The sequence below is a fragment of the Galeopterus variegatus genome, unplaced genomic scaffold (assembly GCF_000696425.1).
Source record: "Galeopterus variegatus unplaced genomic scaffold, G_variegatus-3.0.2 Scaffold1371, whole genome shotgun sequence".
NCBI lineage: Eukaryota > Metazoa > Chordata > Mammalia > Dermoptera > Cynocephalidae > Galeopterus > Galeopterus variegatus.
The window spans coordinates 213,040-238,903 of record NW_007727482.1 but is presented as its reverse complement, the minus strand read 5'-3'; the positions used below and the strand labels follow the sequence as shown (position 1 = coordinate 238,903).

At 38.3% G+C, this 25,864-nt stretch overlaps 1 protein-coding gene across 1 annotated transcript in view; it reads left to right on the top strand.

Annotated features, from left to right (window-relative positions):
• The first annotated feature begins 20,134 nt into the window (after positions 1 to 20,134).
• LOC103593579 (cytochrome b-245 heavy chain) overlaps positions 20,135 to 25,864 on the top strand; it is a 33,415-nt gene continuing 27,685 nt past the window's right edge. The window contains exons 1-3 of the mRNA XM_008576597.1: positions 20,135 to 20,225; positions 22,198 to 22,293; positions 23,743 to 23,853. Of these exons, the coding sequence (XP_008574819.1) occupies positions 20,181 to 20,225; positions 22,198 to 22,293; positions 23,743 to 23,853 (252 nt within the window). The 5' untranslated portion in view covers positions 20,135 to 20,180. The remainder of the gene's footprint in view (positions 20,226 to 22,197; positions 22,294 to 23,742; positions 23,854 to 25,864) is intronic.

Here is a 25,864-nt window from a genome sequence, read left to right as displayed (position 1 = left end):
TATGATAAATATACATAAGTACATGTGGCACACTATTTTTATTTCAGGAATTTGAGGCACTCCATATTATAAAGTCTTAATTCAGCCACTCATTGGTGACACTCATTCTGGCCTCAAGTGTCCTCTGCCTAACAAAAACAAATAAAACTCTCAGTTGTTCAGTAGGCTTATTGGCAAGCTACAGCTGTGGCCAGATGTAACTGTCTCTGCATCTCTCAGAGGAAATTATGTGTCATTGGTCCCAAACACCTTTCCTCTGTGGACCTCCTACTCAGACCTCAATTCAGATGTTAAACAACTGCACCATTAGCAGGGAAGACTGATGCAGCAGAGAGAGAGAAAGGAATTATGCCCACTGCACATCCTAAGATTAAGGTAGAGTGGTCTTTCTGCTTCCCTTAACAGTGTCCTAAGTGTGTGAACCTATCTCATGTCCTTCCCTTTGATTCTTTTTTTTTCCTGTTTCTAAATTATTTATTTATTTATTTACTCATTTTTATTGGTTACGAGTATTCATGAGATACAAAGCTGATTGTCACCCCTCGTGCCTAAGATATGAAGGCCAGATCCACACTGGCAGCATGCCCATTACTACAAATTGCGATTGTACCCCATGTTCCCATCCAATTATCCCAAACCTCCCTTCTGCTCCCACTCCCTCCCCATTCCACTTTGTCCCCAAGGTCTGCTCTCTCCCTCTGCAAGTCCAACACACTGCTGTGATCTTTATTTCCTTCCTTCTTTCTCTCTTAGCTCCCACTTATGAGTACGTGAAGTATTTATCCCTCTTTGCTTTGCTTATTTCACTCAACATAAGTTTCTCCAAGGTCATCCATGTTGTTGCAAATGGGAGAATTTCATTCTTTTTACAGCAGAGTAGTATTCCATGGTGTATATATACCACAGTTTCCTTATCCAATCATCCATCGATGGACATTTAGGTTGGTTATTGTAAACAAAGCTGCGATGAGCATCGGAGTGCAGGTATCCCTTCGACATGATGATTTCCATTCCTCTGGGTATATACCCAGAAGTGGGATTGCTGGATCATATGGAAGATCAACCTGTAGTTGTTTGAGAAACCTCCATAGTGTTTTCCGTTGTGGTGTGCTAATTTACAGTCCCACCAACAGTGCAGGAGCATTCCCTTCTCTCCACACCCTCTCCAGCACTTGTTTTTGATTTTAGCCAGTCTAACTGGGGTGAGGTGGTATCACAATGTGGTTTTGCTGATGACATGATACTATATTTAGGAAATCCTATCAAAAAACTCTATCAAAAAACTCCTAGAACTGGTTAATAACTTCAGTAACATTGCAAGATACAAATTAAATGCCCCCAAATCAGCTGCATTTATATACTCAAATAATGAACTAACAGAAAGAGAAATAAAGAAAGTAAGCCCATTTACAATTTTCTTGAAACAAATAATATACCTAGGGATCAATTTAACCAAGGATGTGAAAGATCTCTACAATGTGTACTACAAACCACTTTTGAAAGAAAATAAAGAAGATACAAAAAGACGGAAAGATATTCCATGCTCTTGGATTGGAAAAATTATCATTGTGAAAATGTCCATACTTCTCAAAGTGATCTACAGATTCAGTGCTATCCCCATCAAAATACCAATGACATTCTTCACAGAAATGGAAAAAACAATCTTACCTTTCACATGGAACAACAAAAGACCCCAAATAGCCAAAGCAATCCTGAAGGAGGAAAAAAAAAAAAAAAAAAAAAAAAACCGAAGAATAACACTACCTAAATTCAAATTATACTACAAAGCTATTGTAACCACAACAGCATGGTACTGGTATAAAAATAGACATGCAGACCAGTGGAGTAGAATTGAGAACCCAGAAATCAACCCTCAGGCTTACAGCCATCTGATATTAGACGAAGGCAGCAAAAGCTATATTGGGGAAAAAACTGCCTCTTCAATAAGTGGTGCAGGGAAAATTGGATATCCATATGCAGAAGAATGAAACTAGATATGTACCTCTCATCATACACTAAAATCAACTCAAAATGGATTAAAGACTTAAGTATAAGACCTGAAACTAAAATTACTAAGGGAAAATATTGCTGAAACTCTTCAGCCACTAGATCTGGGCACAGACTTTATGAATACGAGCCCGAAAGCACAAGCAACATAAGAAAAAATAAACAAATGGGACTATATCAAACTAAAAAGCTTCTGCACAGCAAAGGGAACAATCAGCAGAGTGAAACGACAACGTACAAAGTGGGTGAAAATTTTTCCTAACTATGCATCTGAAAAGGGATTAATATCCATAATATACAAGGAACTCAAGCAATTACACAGTAAAAAAAACCCAAATAACCCAATTAAAAAATGGGCAAAGGAGCTGAATGGACTTTATTTCAAAGGAAGGCATACAAATGGCCAACAAGTACATGAAAAAATGCTCAACATCACTAGTCATCAGGGAAATGAAAATTAAAACCACATTGAGAGTCCCTTTGATTCTTGCTATGTGCGTTAAAATTTATTTGATAAACTGTAACTTGAGTATCTTACTGTGGTCTATGAGTCTTTTCTGTGACCTGTGAGATAGCTTGTCTAGTACTGTACTTGGAAGCCACCATTTTATCATGATGGATAGAATACTACAGTATGGATTCTACACGACAGACAAATGTAATAATGGTCTCAATTCTTCACCCCTCCCTATATGCACACCCTTTGCTATGTGACTTGACAACTCCTCCTGCACCCTTCCCATCTCTATGAGAAGGATGTGCCCAAGTTTGCCCACTGTTTCCAGGAGGAAGATAAAAACATGGGGTGTAGCCATTCCCAGCCAAACCCAGTCTAGATCTGACTCTCAGCTTGCCACAGATGCCTATCTTAGATCAGCCACCTATGAACTCTTCTGCAAACTCATGAGAAGTAACATTTGGACATTTTAAGCCACCAAATTTTGGGTATTTTCTGACACAGTTACAGGCAACTTATATACTCACCTAGACAAATTCTGCAGCCTAACTTTTTTTCCTGCCTACAGTACTGCCCTCCAATCTATTTCTAATGAAGTTATAGTGCTCTTCTAAGACATAAATCTGATCACCTTATCTCCCTTCTTAAACCATTCAATGAACCTTTTCTTTATCTTTATGTTTAATTACAAACTACTACATAATCTGATCCCTGCTTGTTCATCTAGCCAACTTCATTTCTTGGCATAACTTTCTCTAAATTTCAACTACACTGAACTATTTGCATATCCTTGACTGAGCCATTCTCTCTTTTGCTTCTAGGCCTTTGAACATGTTGTGTTCCCTAAAGGACACATGTATTAGATTTCTAGGGCTGCCATAACAAAGTACCACAAACTGGGTGGCATTAAACAACAGAAATTTGGGCTGGCCAGTTAGCTAAGTTGTTTAGAACATGGTGCTGATAACCCCAAGATCCACGGTTCAATCCCTGTACTGGTCAGAAGCAAAAAAAAAAAAAAAAAAAAAAAAAAAAGAAAAGAAAGAAAGAAAAAGAAAAAGAAAAAAAGAGAAATTTGTTATCTCATATTTCTAGAGGCTAGAATTCTGAAATCATGTTGTCAGCCAGACCATGCTTCCTCTAAAACAAGCACTCATCCTTGCTTCCTTCTAGCTTCTGGTAATTGCTGGCAATCCTTGGCATTCCTTGGCTTGTACCTGCAGCACTGCCTCTGTCATCACATGGTGTTCTCCCTTATATATTCACATCTTCTTACAAGGACAACAGTCATGTTGGATTAAGGGTCCATCCTACTCCAGTATGACCTTATCTTAACTAGTTACATCTGCAACAACCTTGTTTCCAAATAAGGTTGCATTCTGCGGTTTTGCTGTTTAGGATGTCAGCATATCTTTTTGAGATACACAGTTCAACCCAGAGCAGCACACTCTTCCAACTGGCTTTTTTTGGCCATTAATCTTATTCATCAGCTGTCATACTCGATACCAGTTCTCTTAGAAAATGTTTTATTGTCTTCAAGATCTAGACATGTGCCACTCCAATATATAAACAAAATGTCATGAGTTGCTGAATATACAATTACATTATAAACTTTGGTTGAGTGGCTTCCAAATGAATGGAATCTTACATTATTCTGAATGTAATGGTGGTAGACGTAGGTTTGATATTGGCCTTGCCGTGTATCAGCTATATGTCTCTAAGGCAAACTACGAAACCAGACTGTACCAGAAATTCAAACACTTTCATGACTTTCTTTCCATTCTCATGGCTGTTTCCATTTGCACTTAAGTATTGTTTGTCTTTCTAGATGCAGACAGCCTTTTTGCTCTTTGTCACACATGAACTTATGGCCATCCCATTGCCCCCAAATTTAGATATTATTGGTTCAACCATTCATGAGGACAGAGATAGGGTATTCAAAAATCTCAGGTAAAATAATCTGGTTGGCCCATCTTGGGTTAGTGTTAACCTATTGACCAACCAGCTACAAACTGGGATATGGTTTTGCAGTTCAAACATGACTTCTAAGGGCATATTTCTGTAGATATGCGGATAGCAGCATCTGCTGAAGGATGGGGTTCATTAACTGGTGATTGGAACAACACCCCAAATGAAATGGTGCTCATTATAGTGTAATTAAATAACAGATTTCTTTGCCTACTTAATACTAATATTATTAATGAGGCAGAAGCCATAGGTTTCATCCCCATTTTAGGAAGATTTACTTGGATCTTTGCCAAATAGCACATTGCGTTCTGAATAGTTGTATCAATAATGCTTTGGGTAAGAGTCCTTCTCCATTCCTTTCCTGGTCCAGCCTCCATAAACTATAAAGAAGAAATTATGAGTAAAGAGTCACAGACTCCAAAAAATGAATACTAGAATCCCCTGATAGACCTTGGCTTCACTTAGGACAGGAAATATATCTTTTTTTATCTTTGTCTTCTTTTTTCTCTACAGAAACTAAACACTTCAGGTGCTATATGAATCTACTAATGGACTGAATTAAAATGCACTGGACTAGTCCAGTTTTTATTCCAGACACTGTCTAATTTAAACAGTATTGAAAGCAAGCATAAACAAGATGGCACGAGTTGCTGAATATGGAACAATTACATTATAAACTTCCCCCATTATACCAATTACCACACTGTATGTTAATTGCCTGTGAACACTTCTGCATCATCCAATAGGCTATGAATTCCATGAAGAATGGGAAGACTATGTTTGTCATGGTCACCATAATACTTAGTTTGGTAGATTGATTTTATTCATGGTACCAAATAAGGGCTTCCCCCATCTACATCCTTGGACCGTAACTTTGTAGTACCCTGTCACTCTAAATCATCAGCCAGATGACTTGCTTTGGCCAAAAGAATGCCAGCAAATGTGATGCAAGCAGATTTGAATAGCCGATATATGTTTCTACTTGCTCTTTGGTAAGATTGGGCTTGTTCACTCCTGCACCTTTGCCTCATCATGAGAGTATGCCTGGGTTATCTTGCTGGACAGATATGAGAAACGCATGGAGAAGAACTGAGAGCCAAGAGCCAGATGCTTTTCAAATATATGGAAGAGTTAAGCATAAAAAAGAATGAAATTCTGCCATTCGCAGCAACATGGATGATCTTAGAGAAAATTATGTTAAGTGGAATAAGCCAGACACAGAAAGAAAAATACTGCATGTCCTTCCTCATAAGTGGGTTCTAAGGAGAGGAGAGGAGAGGAGAGGAGAGGAGAGGAGAGGAGAGGAGAGGAGAGAGAGGGAAAGAAAGAAAGAAAGAAAGAAAGAGAGAGAGAGAGAGAGAGAGAAAGAAAGAAAGGAAGGAAGGAAGGAAGGAAGGAAGGAAAGAAAGAAAGAAAGAGAGAGAGAGAGAGAGAGAGAGAGAGAGAGAGAGAGAGAGAGAGAGAGAGAGAGAGAGAGAGAGAGAGAGAGAGAGAGAGAGAGAGAGAGAGAGAGAGAGAGAGAGAGAGAGAGAGAGAGAGAGAGAGAGAGAGAGAGAGAGAGAGAGAGAGAGAGAGAGAGAGAGAGAGAGAGAGAGAGAGAGAGAGAGAGAGAGAGAGAGAGAGAGAGAGAGAAAGAAAGGAAGGAAGGAAGGAAAGAAAGAAAGAAAGAAAGAAAGAAAGAAAGAAAGAAAGAAAGAAAGAAAAAGAATCCACATAAGTTGAACTTTCAGAAGGAGAGAACAAATCTATGTTTACTAGAGGTGGGGGGTGGGAAGGGAGAGGGAATTGGGAAGATATTGGGTAAGGGGCACAAAGAATAATTACGATTTGTAATAATGAATATGCTAATAACGTTGATTGGATCATCACATGTTGAACACAAGTGATGGTAGTCAATGCCATACCCCGAAAATATGTATAATTAATTATGCTTCAATTAAATAAATAAATAAATGATAAAAAAAGTTAAGCCAAGATCATCACAGCTACCTAGCAGACCGAAAGATGACTAGAGATACATGAGTGAACCTGGTGAAGACCAAAAGAACTACCCAGAGAACCCACAGACCCAGAAGCGATAATACATGATTAATATTTTAAGCCACAATAATCTGGAATAGTTTTTTATGCAACATTTTTGTAGCAATAGATAACAAATATATCTAGCTGACAGAATTTATTCCTGGTGCTCTTTTCTCCAAAACCTCTATAAAGAAATTCTTTCAACCAAAATGGTAGATTAATAACTTTCTCTACTTGTTTGCATGGAATTCTTTCATTTTGCTTATTTTTGGTTAATTTTCTCCTGGTCTATGAACTCTGACTCTCGAATTTTCTTTTTCCCTAGTTGCTAATTTCCTAAGTGTCTCTCTTTTCTTTTTTTCAAACTACTAAATTTATCTTAGAAGTAAAGTGTCCCACCCCCTTTTTTTAACCACAAATACCTTTTAGCAGTTTTATTTTTCATCTTATATCCCAGGCCTTATCTTGCTCTTATCCACTCAGTGTTATGCCAAAGCTATCTCCTATTGGCTCATAAAAGTTAATTGTTAAATTTTCAGAAATTTTGTGAGCTGAATATTAAACATGACCATCCTTGAAATTGGCCATGGTGAGAAATAAAAGTAAAGTATGCTGTATTAAAATAGGATGTATGATTTACAGAAACTAACACTGAGACAAATGAGGTAGATATTTTTCTCATTCATCTTTCACTGTTTTCAATCAGAGCTTGACCTAATGTTTCCCCCATCCCCCTTGCTTGAGTAGAATGAGATTAATTTAGTATTTCTTGGCTAATCTTTCTCTCAGTGATTGTCTTTGGCTCCTGAACTTTTAAGCAACTTTGCATCAAAAGCACTAACACCATCTGCCCTTTGATTTAGTAAGGAGATACAATGACTATTTTTAACATTTGGGCTAATGTTAGAGGAATTAGATTTGGTCTCTTTTGACATTGAGGAGAAAGGTGAATTCTGGATATCTCTCTTATTTTTGTCCTTTCATTTTTTGTAACAAAGCAAAAGCAAAGGAAAATGCACTCGGTAGCGAGGTCTTGTGAAAAATCCATGAAGTTCTTTTTGTTTTCTAGTCAGAAAGGAGTTTTGCTATGCAGTTTAATTCATTAATTTCACTTTGATTTTTAGAGATTGACTTTTAGATATTAATTAGTTTTGTTTTATAATCATATAAAATATTTCATAGTTCCCAAGTCAAATCCATAAAACAAGGCATGGTCAGAAAAATCAAGATTTGATCCAAACTCTTTTCTTAGGTAAATGTTAACATATTTTTCCACCTACACAAAACTTTTAAAGTGATAACTAAAATGAAGCCTATTCACAAATTTTACAAAACACATTTTAAGCAGTAAAGACATGAAAAAATCCTAGAAAGATACAGTCAACACAATACATTAATACTGACTTCATATTTGCTTATGTAGTCACTTTTGCCAGTTTTCTTTATTTCTGCATATGGCTTCAAGTTATGTCTGGCGTCTTTTCATTTCAGCCTGAAGGACTCCCTTTAGTATTTCTTATAGGGCAGGTCTACTACTGCCTAACTTCCTCAGCTCTTGATTATCTGGTAATATCTTTATTTCTTCATTTTTGAACGATAGTTTTGTCAGATATAGAATTGTTGGTTAACAGACTTTTTTCATTCAGCAGTTTAAATATGTCATACCACTTGAAGTTTGTTGAACTTCTAGCATGTATAAATTATATCTTTTAATTAAGTTTTGGACTTTTTTGACCATTTGTTCTTTGAGTGTTCTTTCTGCTCCTTTCTCTTTTTTTAAAATTTTTTCTTCTGGAATTTCCACTATGTGTGTGTTATTATTCTTCATAATGTCCCACATGTCTTTTAGTCTCTTCATTTTCCTCATTCTTATTTCTTTCTGTCCCTCAGACTGGATAAATTCATTTGATCTATATTCAAGTCCGTTGATTCTTTTTCTGCTTGCTCTAATCTGCTATTGAATCCCTCTAATATATTTTTATTTCCATTATTGTATTTTTCAAATTCAAAATTTATATTTTATTCCTTCTTATCATTTCTATCCATTTATCGTTAATGTCTATTTGTTAAGACATAATTTTCCTGCTTTCTTTTAGTTATTTGTCCATGGTTTCTTTTGGCTCTAGGAGACTGTGTTAAGACTGCTGACTTAATGTTTTTATCAAGTAGGTCCAATATCTGTGCTTCCTCAAGGACAGTTTCTGTCAATTTCTTTTTTTCTTTCCCTGTGAATGGGAAATACTTACTTTTTTTCTTTGGTTACCTTCTAATTTCTTGTTGAAAACTGGATATTTTAAATATTACAATGTGGTAGCTCAGATTCACCTCCCTTTCTAGGATTTGTGTGGTTTGCTGTGGATTATAGCTATTTATTTGTTTGGTGATTTTTTCCGAACTGCTTTGGTAAAGATTATATTCTTTGCCATGAGCGGTATATGAGGTCTGTCTTCCTTTAGATGAGTGCTCAACAAGTCATTTGACATAGATTTTCTCAAACACCTGTGATCAAATTTTTTAAAAATTAAAAGAAAAGAAGGAAAGAAGAAAAGAAAAACACGCCCTCCAGGTCCTTGAAGATTGGCTCTGTGTAGGGGCAATCTTTCAATTAGCCAGTCCATGTACAATTGTGCCTTAACCTTCACTTCCTGCTTGCTCTGAGCTTATAAATCAGCCAGACGTGGAAGCTTAAGGTTGTCTTTCTTAGCTCTTTTCTGAGCATGCATCCTGCCCTGGACATGTGGGTGAACTTCTAGTTTCCCTGGTCTATGTGGAAGCTTTTCAAAGCCTTTATTTTCCCAAAGAATCTCACACCCCAGCTTTTCCAGCCAGACTTTCAGTGTGGCTATTATTTTTCTCCAACTTTCATTTTTTGTCCCAGGTGGTAGTGGCTTGTTTTTTAATATTTTTGAGAAAGGATCTTCACATGACCGCTTCTCCCTGAGAGAGCTCTGAATTAGGTGAAACAAAGGCAAGAACCTGATATCACTCCTTTAGGGAACCCCCAGACAGGTCAAAACAGAGAAACACTATTTCTTGGGAACAAGGTCTGCTCTGCTCCATTCAGAACCAGATACCCACAATGGGAATACAAGCTGCTGTCTTCAAGTTCACTGCCCCACTGGGGAGGGAAATGTAACAGGGGTAAATTAAAATGCCACAAAGCTCTATTTTAGTGGTCTTTTCTCCTAGGTTAGCATTTGCTTGGCTGCTGTAAACCTTTCATTATCTTCCAGAGTTCTAATAAATGTTATTTTATTTTATTTTTTATTGGTTTTCCCTATTAATAGACTCTCCAAAATATCCCCTCAGGCCTAGAGAGGAGAAAGACCACCTAGTGCCTTCTGCCAGGATTCAGCCTGAGCCCTTTCAAGCCCTCTGACTGTTTGACATGTGGTTACTTGACTCAGAAGTAGATGGGTTATGACTGAGAGTAAATAGAGACAAGAAGTGTTTATGTCAGATTATCTGCAGAATGACTAGGTATGAGCATTTTTAACGTTTTCAAAAAAATTAATTTTAATTTTTATTTTATTTTTTATTGGTTTTGAATATTCATGAGATACAAAGCTGATTGTCACCCCTTGTGCCCAAGATGTGAAGGCCAGATCCATACTGTCAGTATGCCCATTAATACAAATTGCAATTGTACCCCGTGTCCCCCACCCAATTATCCCCAACCTCCCTCCCTCTCCCCCTTTCCCCCACTCCACTTTGTATCCCAAGGAATGCTCTCTCCCTCTGCAAGTCCAACACACCACTGTGGTCTTTCTTTCCTTCCTTCTTCTCTCTTAGCTCCCACTTATGAGTGAGCTCATGCAGTATTCATCTCTCTGTGCTTTGCTTATTTCACTCAACCTAAATTTCTCCAAGCTCATCCATGTTGTTGCAAATGGGAGAATTTCATTCTTTTTTATGGCAGAGTAGTATCCCATGGGGTATATTATCCTGACAGTTTTCCCCAGATTTTTCAATGATTCTGGGGATGAACAGGCCCACAGATTTTCTTACTTCGCCTTTATTATTAGTTAGGTCAGGTTACCATAACAAAGTACCATAGACTGGATGGCTTAAACAATAGACATTTATTTTTCACAGTTCTGGATGCTAGAAGTTTAAGATCAAGCTGCTGTCAGGGTTGGTTTCTAATGAGGCCTCTCTTACTGGCTCGTAGACAGCCATGTTCTCACTGTGTCCTCATATGGCCTCTTCTCTGTGTGTGCCCCGAGAGACAGATCTCTAGAGTTTCTTCCTCTCCTTATAAGGACACTAGTACTATTGGATTATGGTCCCACCCTTATAACCTTTAAACTTATGACATAGAAGCTCCTTAAAGACCCTATCTCCAAATATAGTCATATGGGGGGTTAGAGCTTCAACATATAAATTTGTGGGGGACAGACACATTCAGTCCATTATGCTGCCATTTTTGCTGGCATCACCCCTGACTTTATTTTCATTATTTTTTAAAAATAAAAAGTTTTCCCAACAATGCTTTCCCACCTTCCTCCCCTGGAATATTTTTTGTAAGGCTAGTTGCAAGGAAGTTTGGGAAGTTTAGAAGAGCTAGTATTTGCTTTTCTATCCTCTTCATTAAAAGGCAGTTGAGGAGAAGGGAGATGTGAAAATCTTTAGAGTAGTCAGAAGCAATGCCTGCCATGCTGGTACGTAACAGATTAGACTCTTCTGGGAAAATGAGAAATGGAGACAGCCAGAGAGTACCTCATTTTGACACTGGGTTTGCGTTGCTCATCATGCCTCTGATTTCAGCTGTTTTATTAATGATAGCAATTTTATACAGTCACCTGAGACCGAAGCATTGTTCATCACTGGGCCACATTACTAGGTGTTTTATGGGAGTTTTGTGATCTATAGTCACATGTGTACAGTAATTCTATTGATGCTTTACCATTTTTGATGGGCATGTTTCATTTTTAAGTCTAATCAGTTCTTTTAAAACTGAACCACACTGACAGAAATAATATTTATTCAATTACATATGTATAGATATAGATATTTAAGTTTCAAAAGCAAATGAAGAAATTTTACATGACATTCATAGTTACCAACAACAAAAAAAAATTGTGGTTTCATTTTCACCAAAATGTTTGTCGTTGTTCAAAATTGTTACTCCACTGAGCCCAAGGAAGTTTAGCAAGAAAAATGAATGTAGTCCCTGATTTATATACAACTCTTGTTTGAATTTGAATATTTTCACTTCCTTGGACTGAGAGTAGTATTCACACTTTCCATCTGTGGTTTCAACTTTAGTGTGTGCAGATGTCTTCTTACATCCGTGAGAAAGTAAAGCCTTGTGATTTATTTGAAGTCTTTCTGATTGAGTCTCTTAGAATTCTTTAATTACTGAGCTACTCTATTTCAGAAAGTAATTCTGTAAATCTCACAAATGCCCACAAATTAATAATCTCACTGCATTAAAATAAAATAAATAGTCATTATCTGCTTTATTTTTTTTTTAACACATAGTCTATAATTAGCAAAGTTTGAAAATACACACATAGTAAAATTCTCATTTTTGGTCCACCTCATCTGCAATGGCTGACTTTGCCTTGCCAAATCATTATTCTAATGATTGTTGCAGTAGAAAATGGGCACACCAATTCTGTCCCGTGAACTTGAATAAACCATTGAAACATAGTTTTTAACTTTTATTGCGTTTGACCCATATGTAGCAAATTAACTCTACTTTCCTGCATATAATCAAGTTCTCCAGAGTTCCACAGGCTTCTTCCCTTTAAATATCCAAATCACTACAATTCACATCCCAGAGAACGGTGGAAGTCCAGTGTCTTTCCTAAGTATTTCCCGATATTTGCAGACCGCTGATATCCTCTTGGTTGTCTCCTGCTGTTCCTCTGGGTCACCTTTAGCCATCTTATCACTGCTCCTCCTTGCTGCCTCAAGCCCCTCTAGTTTACTTCACCCCATGGCCAGCTTCTGCCTTATCCCCCAAGAACACCATTAGTTCAAGACTGACACTGTGTTGTCCTTGTTAATCAGTTTTGCTAAGACATAAAGGAATTACAATACAAAGAAGGGAAAACCAGCCATCATTACTATGTATCCCTGGTCTCTAAGAGTATCACCATGAACAAAAAAGCCATGGCCTTATTGACCATGTCCTTTCTCGGGCCAGACATTCTGTCCTCCTCTGCGATCTATTCCTCATCTCTGCAAGAACCTCTTCTATCCACCATGACATTCTCTTCCACAGTCTCCAGTGCAAGCCTCAAATCAGGCAACGCTGGAATTTGCTCTACCCAAGAATGCTACCCTTTTAATTTACTGTGATGAGAAGGTTAGTTCTTCTCTGACTCAACCTTAAACCCCTAAACTAGGCAGTGCCTTTTAATTACCAAAGAGTCTATCAAAGTATCTTCCCTAACAAAAGAGTAGCCTCTCCCCAAAACTAATTCTGCCCCCAACTTCGAGAGCAATATGCACACACTGAAGGTAGCTTCTAATATGTCCGATTTTTTAACCCGTTTTATTTATTTATTTTTTTTTGTCTTTTTCCGTGTCCGGCAACGGATCGCAACCCTCAGTGTTGCCCCCGTACCAGACCGGGGACCGGCAACGGGATTGCAACCCTCGGCGTTGCTCCCGCGCCTCGCTCAGCCAGTGAGCGGGAACCGGTCTGTATGTGGGATCCGAACCCTCGGGTGGGAGCGCTGCCGCGCTTCCCAAGCGGCGCACTTATCCAGTGCGCCACCGGGCCGGCCCCAACCCGTTTTATTTTTAAATACTTTTAAACATACAGAAAAGTTACAAGGATATTACAAAAAAATCCAGTGTACTCTTGATCCAGTTTGTTGACTATTAACATTTTGTCACATTTACATTATCATTCTCTCTCTCACTCCATATTATTTTTTCCTACCATTTGAGAGTAAGTTGCCTACATTTAGTCTTAAACACTTCAGTGTATATTTCTTAAGATAAAGGCCATCACCTGTACTATGACAAACCAACATTGTGTGCCTTCTGATATGAAACACTGAGAATGACACACATCGCTTCTAGGATGTGCCAAAAATGCATAACCTGAATCTAGTCATGAGCAAATATCAGTCATACTTCAAATGAGGGACATCCTACAAAAGAACCAGTCTGTGTTCCTCAAAGATGTCAATGTCATGAACAAAAACAAAGGCTGAAGAACTGGATCAGATCAAAGGAGACCAAAGATAAATGACAACTGGATTCCATGCACAACCTTAGATTAGATACTGGACTAGTACAAAAAAAAGGAATCATGAAAAAAGATCATTATTAGGACAGTTGGCAAACTGTGAATATGCACTGTAGATTAAATAATATTGTATTCATGTTACATTTTCTAATTCTGACAGTTATATGCTAACAGATTTGTATGCTAACAGATTTTTGCTTGTGAATACACTTGTTTACGTGAAACATCTTCAATTTCTCCCTAGCAGATGGTCAGACCCTATTAGTTTTGTTAGGCCAAATATTATGTGCTGAAAGTATCAAGGAAGCTAGACCTCAGTGTCATATGAAATGCATGTGTCTTTTGTCTTGGAGAGAATGCTATTACAATGCCAGCATTCCTAAGAAAACCAACACTTGAAACTCTTACCTGGCTAACACTTAAGTCACTAGTTAACATCTTCACAAGAACAAGCTTTTGCCAACTGCCCGAGGTGGGACTATGAGAGCTCAGATACATCCTGGGGCAAGAAAAAGTGATGTAGGAGACACAGAGAGTGAGCTTTCCTCCTTTAGGTCTAGATGAAATATGTAGAAGCTGATTGTAGGAACTTAACACCTGCTGCTCAAGAGATTTCTTCAGGCTTCTTGCACTGAGCAGATTCTGCATGCATGTGCTTACTACAGAAAGAAGACTGGAAACCAGGGGCCACTCTGATCAGTTGTGCGGAAGAGTTACATATTGCAAAGCCGAGAACAGAATACCAGAGTTCAAGCAAGGGGCCTTACTGTGGCAGTTAAAGTTCATGAAATGATTTTATTATTTACAATGAAACTCCCTAGCATTATAGAATGGTTCTGGTGGCTCAAATAAGCAGTGATCCATCAGACTACCCAGGCTGAAATCCCACCTCTGGCATTAAGTAGCCATGCAATCCTGGGCAAGTTACTTTATCTCCCTGGGCTTGTATCTCTCATCTGTAAAATGGTGTATTAGCTTCCTAGTGCTGCTATAACAAATTACCACAAACCGACTGGCTTTAAACAACACAAACTAATTTTCTTACAGTTCTGGAGGTCAGAGATCTGGAATCAGTTTTACTGGACTAAAATCAAGGTATCATCAGGTCTGCATTCCTTCTGGATGCTCTAGAAGAGAAACTCTTTCCTTGCCTTTTACAGATTCTAGAGCTGTGTTTCTTGTATTCCTTTCCTCATGACCCCTTCCTCCATCTTTAAAGTCAGCAGTATAGCATCTTCTCTCCTCTCTTACCTTTACTGCCATCCTCACATCCTCTTTCTCTGACTCTGAGCCTCCTGCCTCCCTCTATCACCCTTGTGATTACATGGGGCCCACCCAGATAATCCATGGTAATCTCCCCATCTCAAGATCCTTAACTTAATCACACATGCAAAGCCCCTTTAACCATGTAAGGCAACGTATTCACAGGTACCGAAGATTAGTACCTAAACATCTTTGGCAGGCCAATATTCAAATGGATGTGATCATTTTATATACCTTAATGGGTGGTTATGAAAAATAAATGAGACAAAGCACATAAGGGATGTAGCATGTATAAAACGCTTTGTCAATGTTAGCTGTTGTTAATAAGACCAAGTTATGTCTGTAAAAATAGATTTTTTAACGAAAAAAATAACCAAATTTACCATGGTAAACATACTGAAAAGGTTTAAGTTCAAATCAATGATTAGAGAGATTTCCTCATTTTCCCCTTGTTTTGATGAATTAATGTATATAAATCGCATTTAACATAAAGAGATAAAAATGTAAATCTTTTTTTTGTGTGTGTGTGTGACCGGTAAGGGGATCGCAACCCTTGGCTTGGTGTCGCCCGCAGCCCGCACTGTGCTCAGCCAGTGAGTGCACCAGCCATCCCTATATAGGATCCGAACCCACGGCAGGAGCGTCGCTGCACACCCAAGCGCTGCACTCTCCCAAGTGCGCCACGAGGCCGGCCCTAAAAATGTAAATCTTCATCACCAGACATTTTCACTTTCTGTTAAGTAAAATGCCAGTTAAAACTGTGTTCTTAAAGCCTTTAAATGCCTAGGTCGGTAAATTACCCTTCCTCCCTAAATGTCCCTTCTTTTACTTTATTTTCTCCCTCAAATAGGAGATAGAACATCTGGATCCCATTCCAGCAGCCTTATTGAACTTTCGTTAACCTTTGAGACTCTGGTTATGGAATAAAAGTGTGTTTCATTATACCATGCTATAATAAGAGCTCTTCTTGGTGTAAGCAGTAGAAATCCAACTCAAACCATTTACTTTAAGCAGAAAGTGATAGTGGTGGTAATTTTGCATCGTATGTAATTGGATTAAATACTGTGATATTGTGACCATGTCTAACTTCAAGAATGAAGGACTTGGGCCGAGCCCGTGGCGCATTCGGGAGAGTGCGGCGCTGGGAGCACAGCAGCGCTCCCGCCGCGGGTTCAGATCCTATATAGGTATGGCCCGTGCGATGCGCTCACTGGCTGAGTGCAGTGTGGCCGGTCACAAAAAGGACAAAAAAAAAAAAAGAATGAAGGACTTACTCCTTGCTGTCAGCACCTACTGGGATTGTCTCAGTGAAAAGAACAGTCGCACAAGGTCACTCAGGGTCATCCTAGCTTCCAATATCCTCACAGGACTGCTGAGGCCTGATTGTGACCACATGATAGTTCAACTTCTCCTTCGGCCCATGCCTGCTTATCTTTCCTTCCCTTCCACAGGTATTTACCTCCAAGAACATTCCCTAATAAAATTCCTGCACACTAAAATCCGTCCTCAGCATTTGTTTTCCAGGAAAACAGATCTGCAAGAATAACTGAGATGTCCAGGTATCTTAGGCAGATTAGATTCAAGGATTCAAACATTGTTATTACGTGTCTCCAAACCTCCCCAACCTTCCCTAGTTACTGATTCTGATTTTATTTGTTCTGACGTAATTCTTGTGCAGCTTTTTGGCACAAGGTAGTAGAGATGGCACCAGGCATCCATCATTCTCAAAGAGAAAAAAGCTTGACCTCCTCTTCCCTAACGACTCCCTCCTGCCCCATGCAAAAAAAGCAAATTGGAAGGCCAGCCCGTGGCTCACTTAGGAGAGTGTGGTGCTGATAACACCAAGGCCATGGGTTCAGATCCCTATATAGGGATGGCCAGTTAGCTCACTTGGGAGAGCGTGGTGCTGACAACACCAGGTCAAGGGTTAAGATCCCCTTACTGGTCATCTTTAAAAAAAAATGAATTAGTCTTGTTTGGGTCAAGTGCCCGCCCCTGGGGCAATCACCGTGTCTAGTGGGATGAAATCTTCTCACTAGCCATCCTTAGGCAAGGAATGTGGAGCCACATAACTCATAGAAGCATATAGAGTGGGAGCACGACAGTTTTGGAAAAAGCAGGATGTATGGCAGAGATAAGAGGAACAGAAATCCATTTTTTAGCAGCATCAGGAAAAAAACTCATTGGGAATCTTGTTGTAGTAGCACATCTCCCTTTCTTCATAAATTTCACACATTTTTCTTGGAATAATTAGGAACCTAATTTTTATTTTGAGCTATCAAGAAGGAATCTTACTCAAGATGCAAAGTCGGGGAATATCCTGCTTCTTCTCTCCCTCCTTTTTCCCAGCCAGAGGTGTCTAGGATTTCAGTCACCAGCCTGTGGGTGTTGGCCATTACTGCCTGCTGGGGGTGGTAAGTACATCCTTATGTTCACCACAGTCTAGCTTGACACTAACGGCTTAGGAGACAATGGAAGCCAAAGCGGTTGAGAAAAGATAAACTGTTAGCTAATACATAGAGCTTCAGATTTCTCCGTTCTCCATGTCTTGTCAATGCCAGCCAACCAGTACCTGTTGCTCTTTTATCAAACTTTCTGCCTGGGTTTCTAAGAGCAGTGCACATTATATTTTACTTAACCAGTGTTTTCAAAAGGGAAGTTACTTTTTATAAAAGAAAGATTTTACTCTTCATTGCAACTGATCTCTCTTCCTCCAGCTGTGAAACTGATTGAGGTTCTTAAAGCTCTCAAGAAATCACTACTTAAAGCCCTGTGATTATTTTTATAAAGGAGAAAAACAAGCAATAGGAGGAACTGGTTGATTACCCATGGAAAATATTCTTTATTTTTTTTGAATTTTCTTCTCAAGTTGTGGAGGGAGGAAAAGGGAGTGGAAAAATTCAAGAAATAGGTTTTTATTTATTTGTTTGTTTTTATAAAACAGGGAACATTATTTCCTACTGTATGAATATTCATGGACCCCTCCTCATTGCCTCCCCAGCAGAACACAGGCTTCTGGAGGTCAATGAAAAATGTGGGAAAGACTTGAAGACTTAGACAAGACAAGGGAAGATGAACCATAGGCAGGGAAAGAGAAAAGGGGGGAGAAGTACAAGGAAGAAGTACAGAGGAGAAGTTTCAAAGAGCTCGATGGACAGCCAGTCATTTCTATAGAGGATTTTAAGAGTGGCAGAGATGAGGAGACAGAGCAGATTTTTAAGGTGTTTCACTCCTCTTCAGGCATATGTGTCTCACTTCTTTAATTACATGAGAAAATGAGTACAGATCTGAGTTACATTTTGTATCAAAGTCTAATCAGAAAAACAAAAACTACCATATTACTACAGAGGGAATTTCATACCAGGAAATCGTTACATGGGTGATGGAATAGTGGGGAATCCCAACAGGGGGTGCAGAGGCAATATAAAGATGAACAATTACAGGAAGTGGTTACCACCTTCAGCGTGAGAAGGAAACTGGGAGGAGGTGATGTATGTAACTCCAGCCTAGAATCCAGGGCCATCTGGCAGGATCTAGAACTACAGTGGTGATGGCCAGCAGGAGCTCATGCCCCAGAGGAAGAGGCTGACTGGTGGGAGCTAGAAACTCAGTGGAGATGCCGCTACTTCATGAATTCAACTTGAAGTAGAAAGCTAGGGGAAGAAACACTCTGGCTTCTCTCCTGCTCCCCAGCCTCTAATGTGGCTAAACATATCAGAGGTCAGAGGGCCAAGGAGTCTGGCAAATGTAATTCCCTCTGAAACACAGCAGAGCAAGGAAAGTGTGGGAAATAGATCTGAGAGCAAACAGAACAATCCCTGGCACATGTTTTGATTATCTAAGTGTGTTTCTTTGAATTTGTCTCTGCATAGAAAGAAACCATGAAGCCAGCTTCCCTTTATGTGGGTTACACATGATTCGAGTCATGAAAAAGGTCATAGTGGAGTACATTTCCCTGAATATTAAGAAGTGAAAAACAGTACTACTTTATTGTCATAATTCCAGAGGCTGTCCTTAGTGGTTCATAGACAGCAACCAAGAGTTCATGCACTTTTTCTTTTTTCTTCTTTCATTCCCTTTTGCTCCTCCAATTTCTCTCTCTCTCTCTTTTTAACCTCCCTATTAGCTATAGTTGCTGGACAACCACCCTCATGCCATTTGTTAACTTTGACCTCACAGTGGCGTTACCATCCTACCCTCCTGTCTGTTTCGCGTCTTGAAGGTTAGTAGGTAGCAGCCGGGGGAGGGGGCTACATCTAGCTACTACTGACATATCTTTGTTCTGATCCTGTTTATACACTTAGCATAGAGGGTGTCATGTCTGCCTGGGAGCATGATTGTCATCCGAACATTTTGGTTTATTTGTTATATTTTCATTTTCTGTCATATGTGGAGTGATTTAGGGTAGGGTTGGCACTGTCAGACTTTTTTCTGGTGTCATGATTAAAAGTATAGGATTTGGAGCAAAATTGCTTGGGTTTCAAATCCCAACTTCACGATATCCTAGTGTGTGACCTTGGCCAAGTAAATGAACTGCTCTGGGCCTCAGTTTCCTCACCTGTAAATGTAATCATAATAATAGAACCTACTTTAGATTGAGTTGTTAGAATCAAATGAATTGGCATGTGTGTATGTGTGTGCATATGTGTCTGTGGGTGAATATACACATATATTTATATATGTATGTTTTAACTCAAATACATATAGATGTGTACATATACACACATACACACATATAGACATACATACAGCATATAAAATTGGTATGTCGTAAGCATCCTATGAATATCAAACATCACCATTTTTACTACTTTTCTCAACAAGGCTATAAATGCTGCTCCAGCCTGTCAAAAGATATTGCACGTGTTTGATTTGTTTTACTCAGCATCAAGTTATGGCTAGTTTAATGACTGAAAAATTGCTAGCAGATAACTGGTTAGTCAAAAATTTAGTTCACTGTGTAAAATACATTCCATGGATTGCGCTGTTATTAGTCTCCCAGTTGTAGAAGTTAGTTTTATTTTCCACTATGTTTAGTTGTGATTAGATCATTACAGATCTTTTTTCTGCAGTTTTTGTGGTTTAAAGATTTAAATTTGTTATGGAAACAAGCTTTTCAGTTGACCAATGATTAGCTAATTTCTGACAATAAAAAAGGAAACAAATTGCCCCAAGGCTGCTGTTTTCATTTCCTCATTGGAAGAAGCATAGTATAGAAGAAAGGCTGACACAACACATTGAACCTCTGCCACCATGGGGAACTGGGCTGTGAATGAGGGGCTCTCCATCTTTGTCATCGTAAGTACTATCAAGAGACAAATTATGAATTCTCTGACTTATTTGAGTTCTCTTTGGAAATAAAATAGAGCAAAAATTTTTTGTTTGAGAAATTGTGTTGAAACTGATTTACTGTGTGAACATACATCTATCTGTAAGCAGACTGAGCCCATTCTTCCAAATTGCTTAATGGAAAGAATATATCTGGAAGGACTCATTTCTCCTAATTTATTTCTGAGTTCCTGGGAATACTAAATTAGCCAGCGTGTCACAGAGGGAGTAGAAGATATTTCCTGCTAATAATCCCTGATTCTGAGTTGTTTATTGATGTTTGCTTAAGAGGTAAATTTCTCTACTTTTTGTATGTTTTTACTACTTAAAAAATGGCCACTTGAAGTCTTATACCATTTTCCAAATAATGAGTATAAGACTGGCTCATGTATAGGAAATTGCCCTTTATTTAAATAATTACACCAAAAATAATTGAAGTTCTCAAATTCCTTTTTTAAAACAAGTACCTTCTTTTCTCTGAAGTTTAAACTTGAGTTATTTATGAGGTTTATAAAAATTCAAGAGAAGAGTATTAAAATAAGTCATCTAGACTTATATGTAGTGCATATACATATTATTACAGGTATATATAATTATATAAATCAATATGATCTCTCTTGAGAAACAATTTTTGTAAGTAAAGATATGGCTAATTTTCAAATAGACAAATTAATTTCTGTACTTCTAACATAAAGAAGATCAACTATTCTCTTAAGATGGTGGTCTTAGCAAAGCAATCATCGACAAACTAGTAGATAAAAATGTGATTTCTAAATCGTCTTTCCACATAGCCAATGGAAGCATTATACAGATGTTTAAAAGAACACTTAGAAATGGAACTTTTGTCAGAATATATTATGAAGTTTATTGAATCTTTGAGTTTTAAAGATAGAAAGAAATCAGTGGCACAAATAAAATAAAAACAACAAATATTTTGTTATTAAAATAAATATTCTATGTCAAACCAACATTCTAATGCAATACAGAATTCTGAGAATTTGAAGCTGTAAACTTGATTTCTTATCACCCTTCTAAGAGCAGATTACTCCTATAGAAAACAAGTTCAAATTATACTTTTAGTTCCCACTACAATTTTCCCCGGGAAATGACCTCCTTCTAAATTATACAGTCAAACACTTGAAAGTGAAGACACAGCTTAGAAAGCCAGATTAAGAAGAAATGACAAGGTCAGGAAATGGAGAAGTTGTTTTAGCACCTTCTTTGTAAGGAGAAATTGTTCTCGAGCTTCTAAGGACATTTAGTAGCTTCAAAGCACAGTTAAGAAGAGAACAATATGAAGGTGAAGGTACAGGACTGGGCAGTGTCACCACTTGATAAAGTCAGTACTTGAGATGAAATGAGCAGTCACAATCTGGAAAGTTCTCTTTATTTTTAAATCTAATGCCCCTCACACCCTCACTCATGCTCAATGTCTCTGCCTTCAAAAGTTAAATAATATTTACCAAGCAGAATGGAAGGCTTGGCATTTTAGCTGATAAGCCTCCCACTAGCTGGGGTGGGATGCTGTGTGGTGGAGGGAGGTGATCAGCACCTGTGAGAGCAGACCATAATCTCCTACTGGTGGAGGACAGCAATAATAACATATTCCCCTCCCTCCCTATTTTAAGATTCTCCTGCTGTCATCTACCTATCTAAGGAGGAGGAGAAAGAAAGGGGGGAGATAGACTGATAATAATTTGGCATACTGGTGAAGTAGTAAAACAGTCATGGGAATAACCCAGAGTGGAAAGATTAACTCAGAAAAACATAGCGACACTCTTGTAAGAAAGAGCTGGCTCTAAGCTGATTACACCTAGCTTTGTAACCAACTTTGTTGAAGGCTGGGCTTGGGGAAGTCCTGACCTTCATCTGACTCCAATCTTGTGTAGAATCAACGGGTTGAAATGCGAAAACTTCACGCCATCTATTTCTGTTTGTGCAGCTGGTATGGCTGGGGATGAATGTCTTCCTCTTTGTCTGGTACTACCGGGTTTATGATATTCCAGAGAAGTTCTTTTACACTCGAAAACTTCTTGGGGTAAGTATAAGAAGTTCCACCTCATGCAATATTAGGCTGGCTCACATTTCTAATCAGATGTTCTTGTTCCCCTTAACGTTTTAAAGAAATAGTCTGACCAATCCAATCAGCACCATCAGACCCACTCCCTCCATTGTAACCTCCTGAGCAAGAGTCTCTTAAGGCCTTCCAGTGAGGCACAAACAAAAGTGTGGCAGAGGGTCCCTCCCCTCCTAAGAACCATGTGCCATTGTTTAGCTTAAAGGAGAAATCTAATATTGACTCTGGAATGGAAGGCCAGGTTGAAGCGATGCATCCAGGGTTGGCACATGAGGGACAAGTGGGACTTCCCATATTTTCTAAGTCTTCTGATTCTTACCACTTTTGTGCATGGAAAGCCCTGCTTTGGGTGATATGTTATGAAATATCTTCAGAAAATCAGCTTCTCTTTACACATGGAGACTTTGAGGAACTTGCTCAAGGGCCACATTGGTTGACTAGGCCAGCAGAGTGAAGGCCATTTAGTTTCCTTGGGTCTTTTAGTCTTTATTTCCTTGAACTGTCAGGCCTCTTCTTCATCAAAAATGAAAATAATTACAACTGCAGCTGCCCCCAGAGAACATCATCTGTTACATCATGCTGAAACTAGGAAATAATTACTTAATATTAACTATAATACGTATTATAAATCACGTGCAAATAATTGTAATATATAATTATACTACATTATTATTGTTGTTAACTTATCCACATTGATGCTTTCCCCCTCCAAAATATGCAAATTCTTTGGACATTACAAAGATAATAATTTTAATGTCAAAACATTATACTATACTATTTTAGGTTACTGTTAAGATCAATCTAAGTGCTAAGAAAACCTTATTTAAGATCTTAAAAAGGACCAGTTTTGACACCAACTCTAGTATTACTTGGTGCCTCTGGTGTGTGGCCTCATGCTGGGAACCATGGGGGAAGAGGGAGCTGGGGGCTTCCAGTGCCCCCAGGGTCACTCTTTTTTTAATTTATTTTTTTCTTTGCACATGTCTATGGAGTACAGTTTGTTGTTTTCATACATATATATATGTATAATGATCTAATTAGAATAGTTAGCATATCTATCACCTAAACACGTGTCATTTTGTTGTGGTTATAACATTCAAGGTCCTCTTTTCTGGCTACCTTGAACTATACAATACAATAGTATTAGCTATTGTCACCCTAGAGCACCAGAACGTATTCTTCCTATCTAACTGTAACTTTGTACCAGTCTACCAACATTTCCTCAGTCCCACCCCTTTCTCTGCCTCTTGATAACCACTATTTTTCTTAACAGACCCATGATAATTGTGTATATTTATGGAGCGCAATATGATATTTGGATACATTCATACTATATGCAATGATCATATCAGGGTGCTCAGTATATCCATCTCCCAGTAGTCACTCTGCTCCCTGTCCTGCCTCTTCCAGTCAGCGCTGGCACTGGCCAGGGCTCCTGCAGCCTGCCTGAATTTCAACTGCATGCTGATCCTGTTGCCAGTCTGTCGAAATCTGCTCTCCTTCCTCAGGGGTTCCAGTGTGGTAAGAGCAAACATTTTACTGAATTCGTCAAATTTTCAAAGGCCATCAAGAAAAATATCCTTTCTTAGGAAAAGCAAACCAATGCTTTGTGAGGATTCCCGCTTCTGTGGAATATTCATGAACCAAACCATGCCCTATTCTCTAGTTTATTTCTATACTATTTGTGGATGGAGCTTGCTGGGATAACCGTTTAACCTGGAAAAAAATCTAAAAAGGAACAACCAATCAACCTACCCCGTAACAATAGCAATGACGAAAGGCCTTTTTGAGGCTGACATGTGACATTTGGGAATTAATCTTTGAGTATCATTCAAAAACATTAAGAGAAAATATATTTTGTGGATAACATCCCGAGAAGATGGAATCAATGGGCAAAGAGTCACACTATAATAAATGTGACTAAGAAGTATTGGCTCCATGGAGTTGGGGAATGCAGAGCTTTCTAAATGCCCAGGGCTTTTTCACCCTCACTTCCAAAATTTAGTGAGCCCCTAAATGTACTGTGCTAGAGGGGGGGGGGGAAGGTTAAGTAGGAAGAACGTTTGTAACCTATAAAATGATACACAAATTTCTTATTGGTATTATTATACAAAGGTGAGAAAGAAGAAACTTACAATCTATACACATACTCAAATAAATATGATACAAAGCAAAATATGGCAGGTTCCACAAAACATTACGGATAAAGAGCTATTGGGAATAAAAGGAGAGATAAATTTTATTAAGTGGGGCAGGGAATGAAGAAAGGCTTCTTAGAGAAGGTGGCGTTAGAGATGAGCATGTAAGGATAAGTAAGCATCTAAGAGATTTAAATGAGAAAGAAAGGCATTCTTCATAGAGAAAATGGCACGAGCAAAAACACAAGAAATGGTGGGGGAAATAATATTCTTGAAAGCCAGCTATCAGCATGACTTTGGCTTCTTTGGGGATTTTTTTTTGCCACCCCTGACCATACCAAAGAGTGTAGCATGAAAAAATTAGTAATAGGTGTCCCGATGGGAACCATTTCACTGGCCATTAGTGACTAGTAGCTTCCATTTTTCCTCTTAATAGAATGTATGTGTTTTATATTAACAAACTTTTAAAAAAAAATTACCTAAAAAGTGGAAATCATTTATGGAGGAGAGCAGCAAGCAAATTACTTGTATGGGACTCTAGGCATAGTATATGGCAGTTGCTTGAGATAAGGCTGGAGAGGAGAGCTGAAATTTTGCTGTTAAACTAGAACCTTAAATGTATAGCCGAGGAATTAATATTTAATTTGGCAATCACAGAATGTTTGGGGGGAGAGGAAAGTGATCTAAACTGTCAATAATGAGTATAACTTGCCTTGAACTCTGTCTTGTTTTTCCTAGTCATATTAAATTCACATTGATCCAAAGAAGAATTCCTTCTTTAAGAACATGCAACACTCGATTTACTAATACAGAATTAGTAGGGTACAATTAAGATTATATTTTATGACTTAACTCTTTAAAAAATGCCATTTCATCTTCAACCAACTACCAAAATTGGACTCTCACAAGTCTAATTTTAACGTAAAAGTTGGCAGAAACACCTTCACTTCATCGGAACAAAAAAAAAAAAAAGAATGTTATCAAACATTTTAAGATGACCAGAAAGAGTAATGACTTTTTCCTCTGGAAAATACAGTGATAAGGCTCCTTTCCTTAAACCATAAACTCTATGTTGAACAATATAGTCTTGCAAACTGACAGCTAAACAAAACCGAAAAGTAACAACAGCACTTGATGCTAGGCATAGATTACAAGGATTTCCAAATAATCTTCTCAGCTTAAGAAGCCGCAGAGATAAAATTCCACTCGATGAAAAGTTTTATTGATGAGCCACCTACAGTAAAGTACTATTTGATGTACAGTAGGTGCCCAATGAACATTTGCTAAATGAAGCTCATATCCTGCAGCTTTTTGTTTTTAAAGAGACACAGGTTGTTTTTTTTTTTTAATTCTCCCTACCCACATTCGAATACTTTCTATTTAGAGGAAGTAAA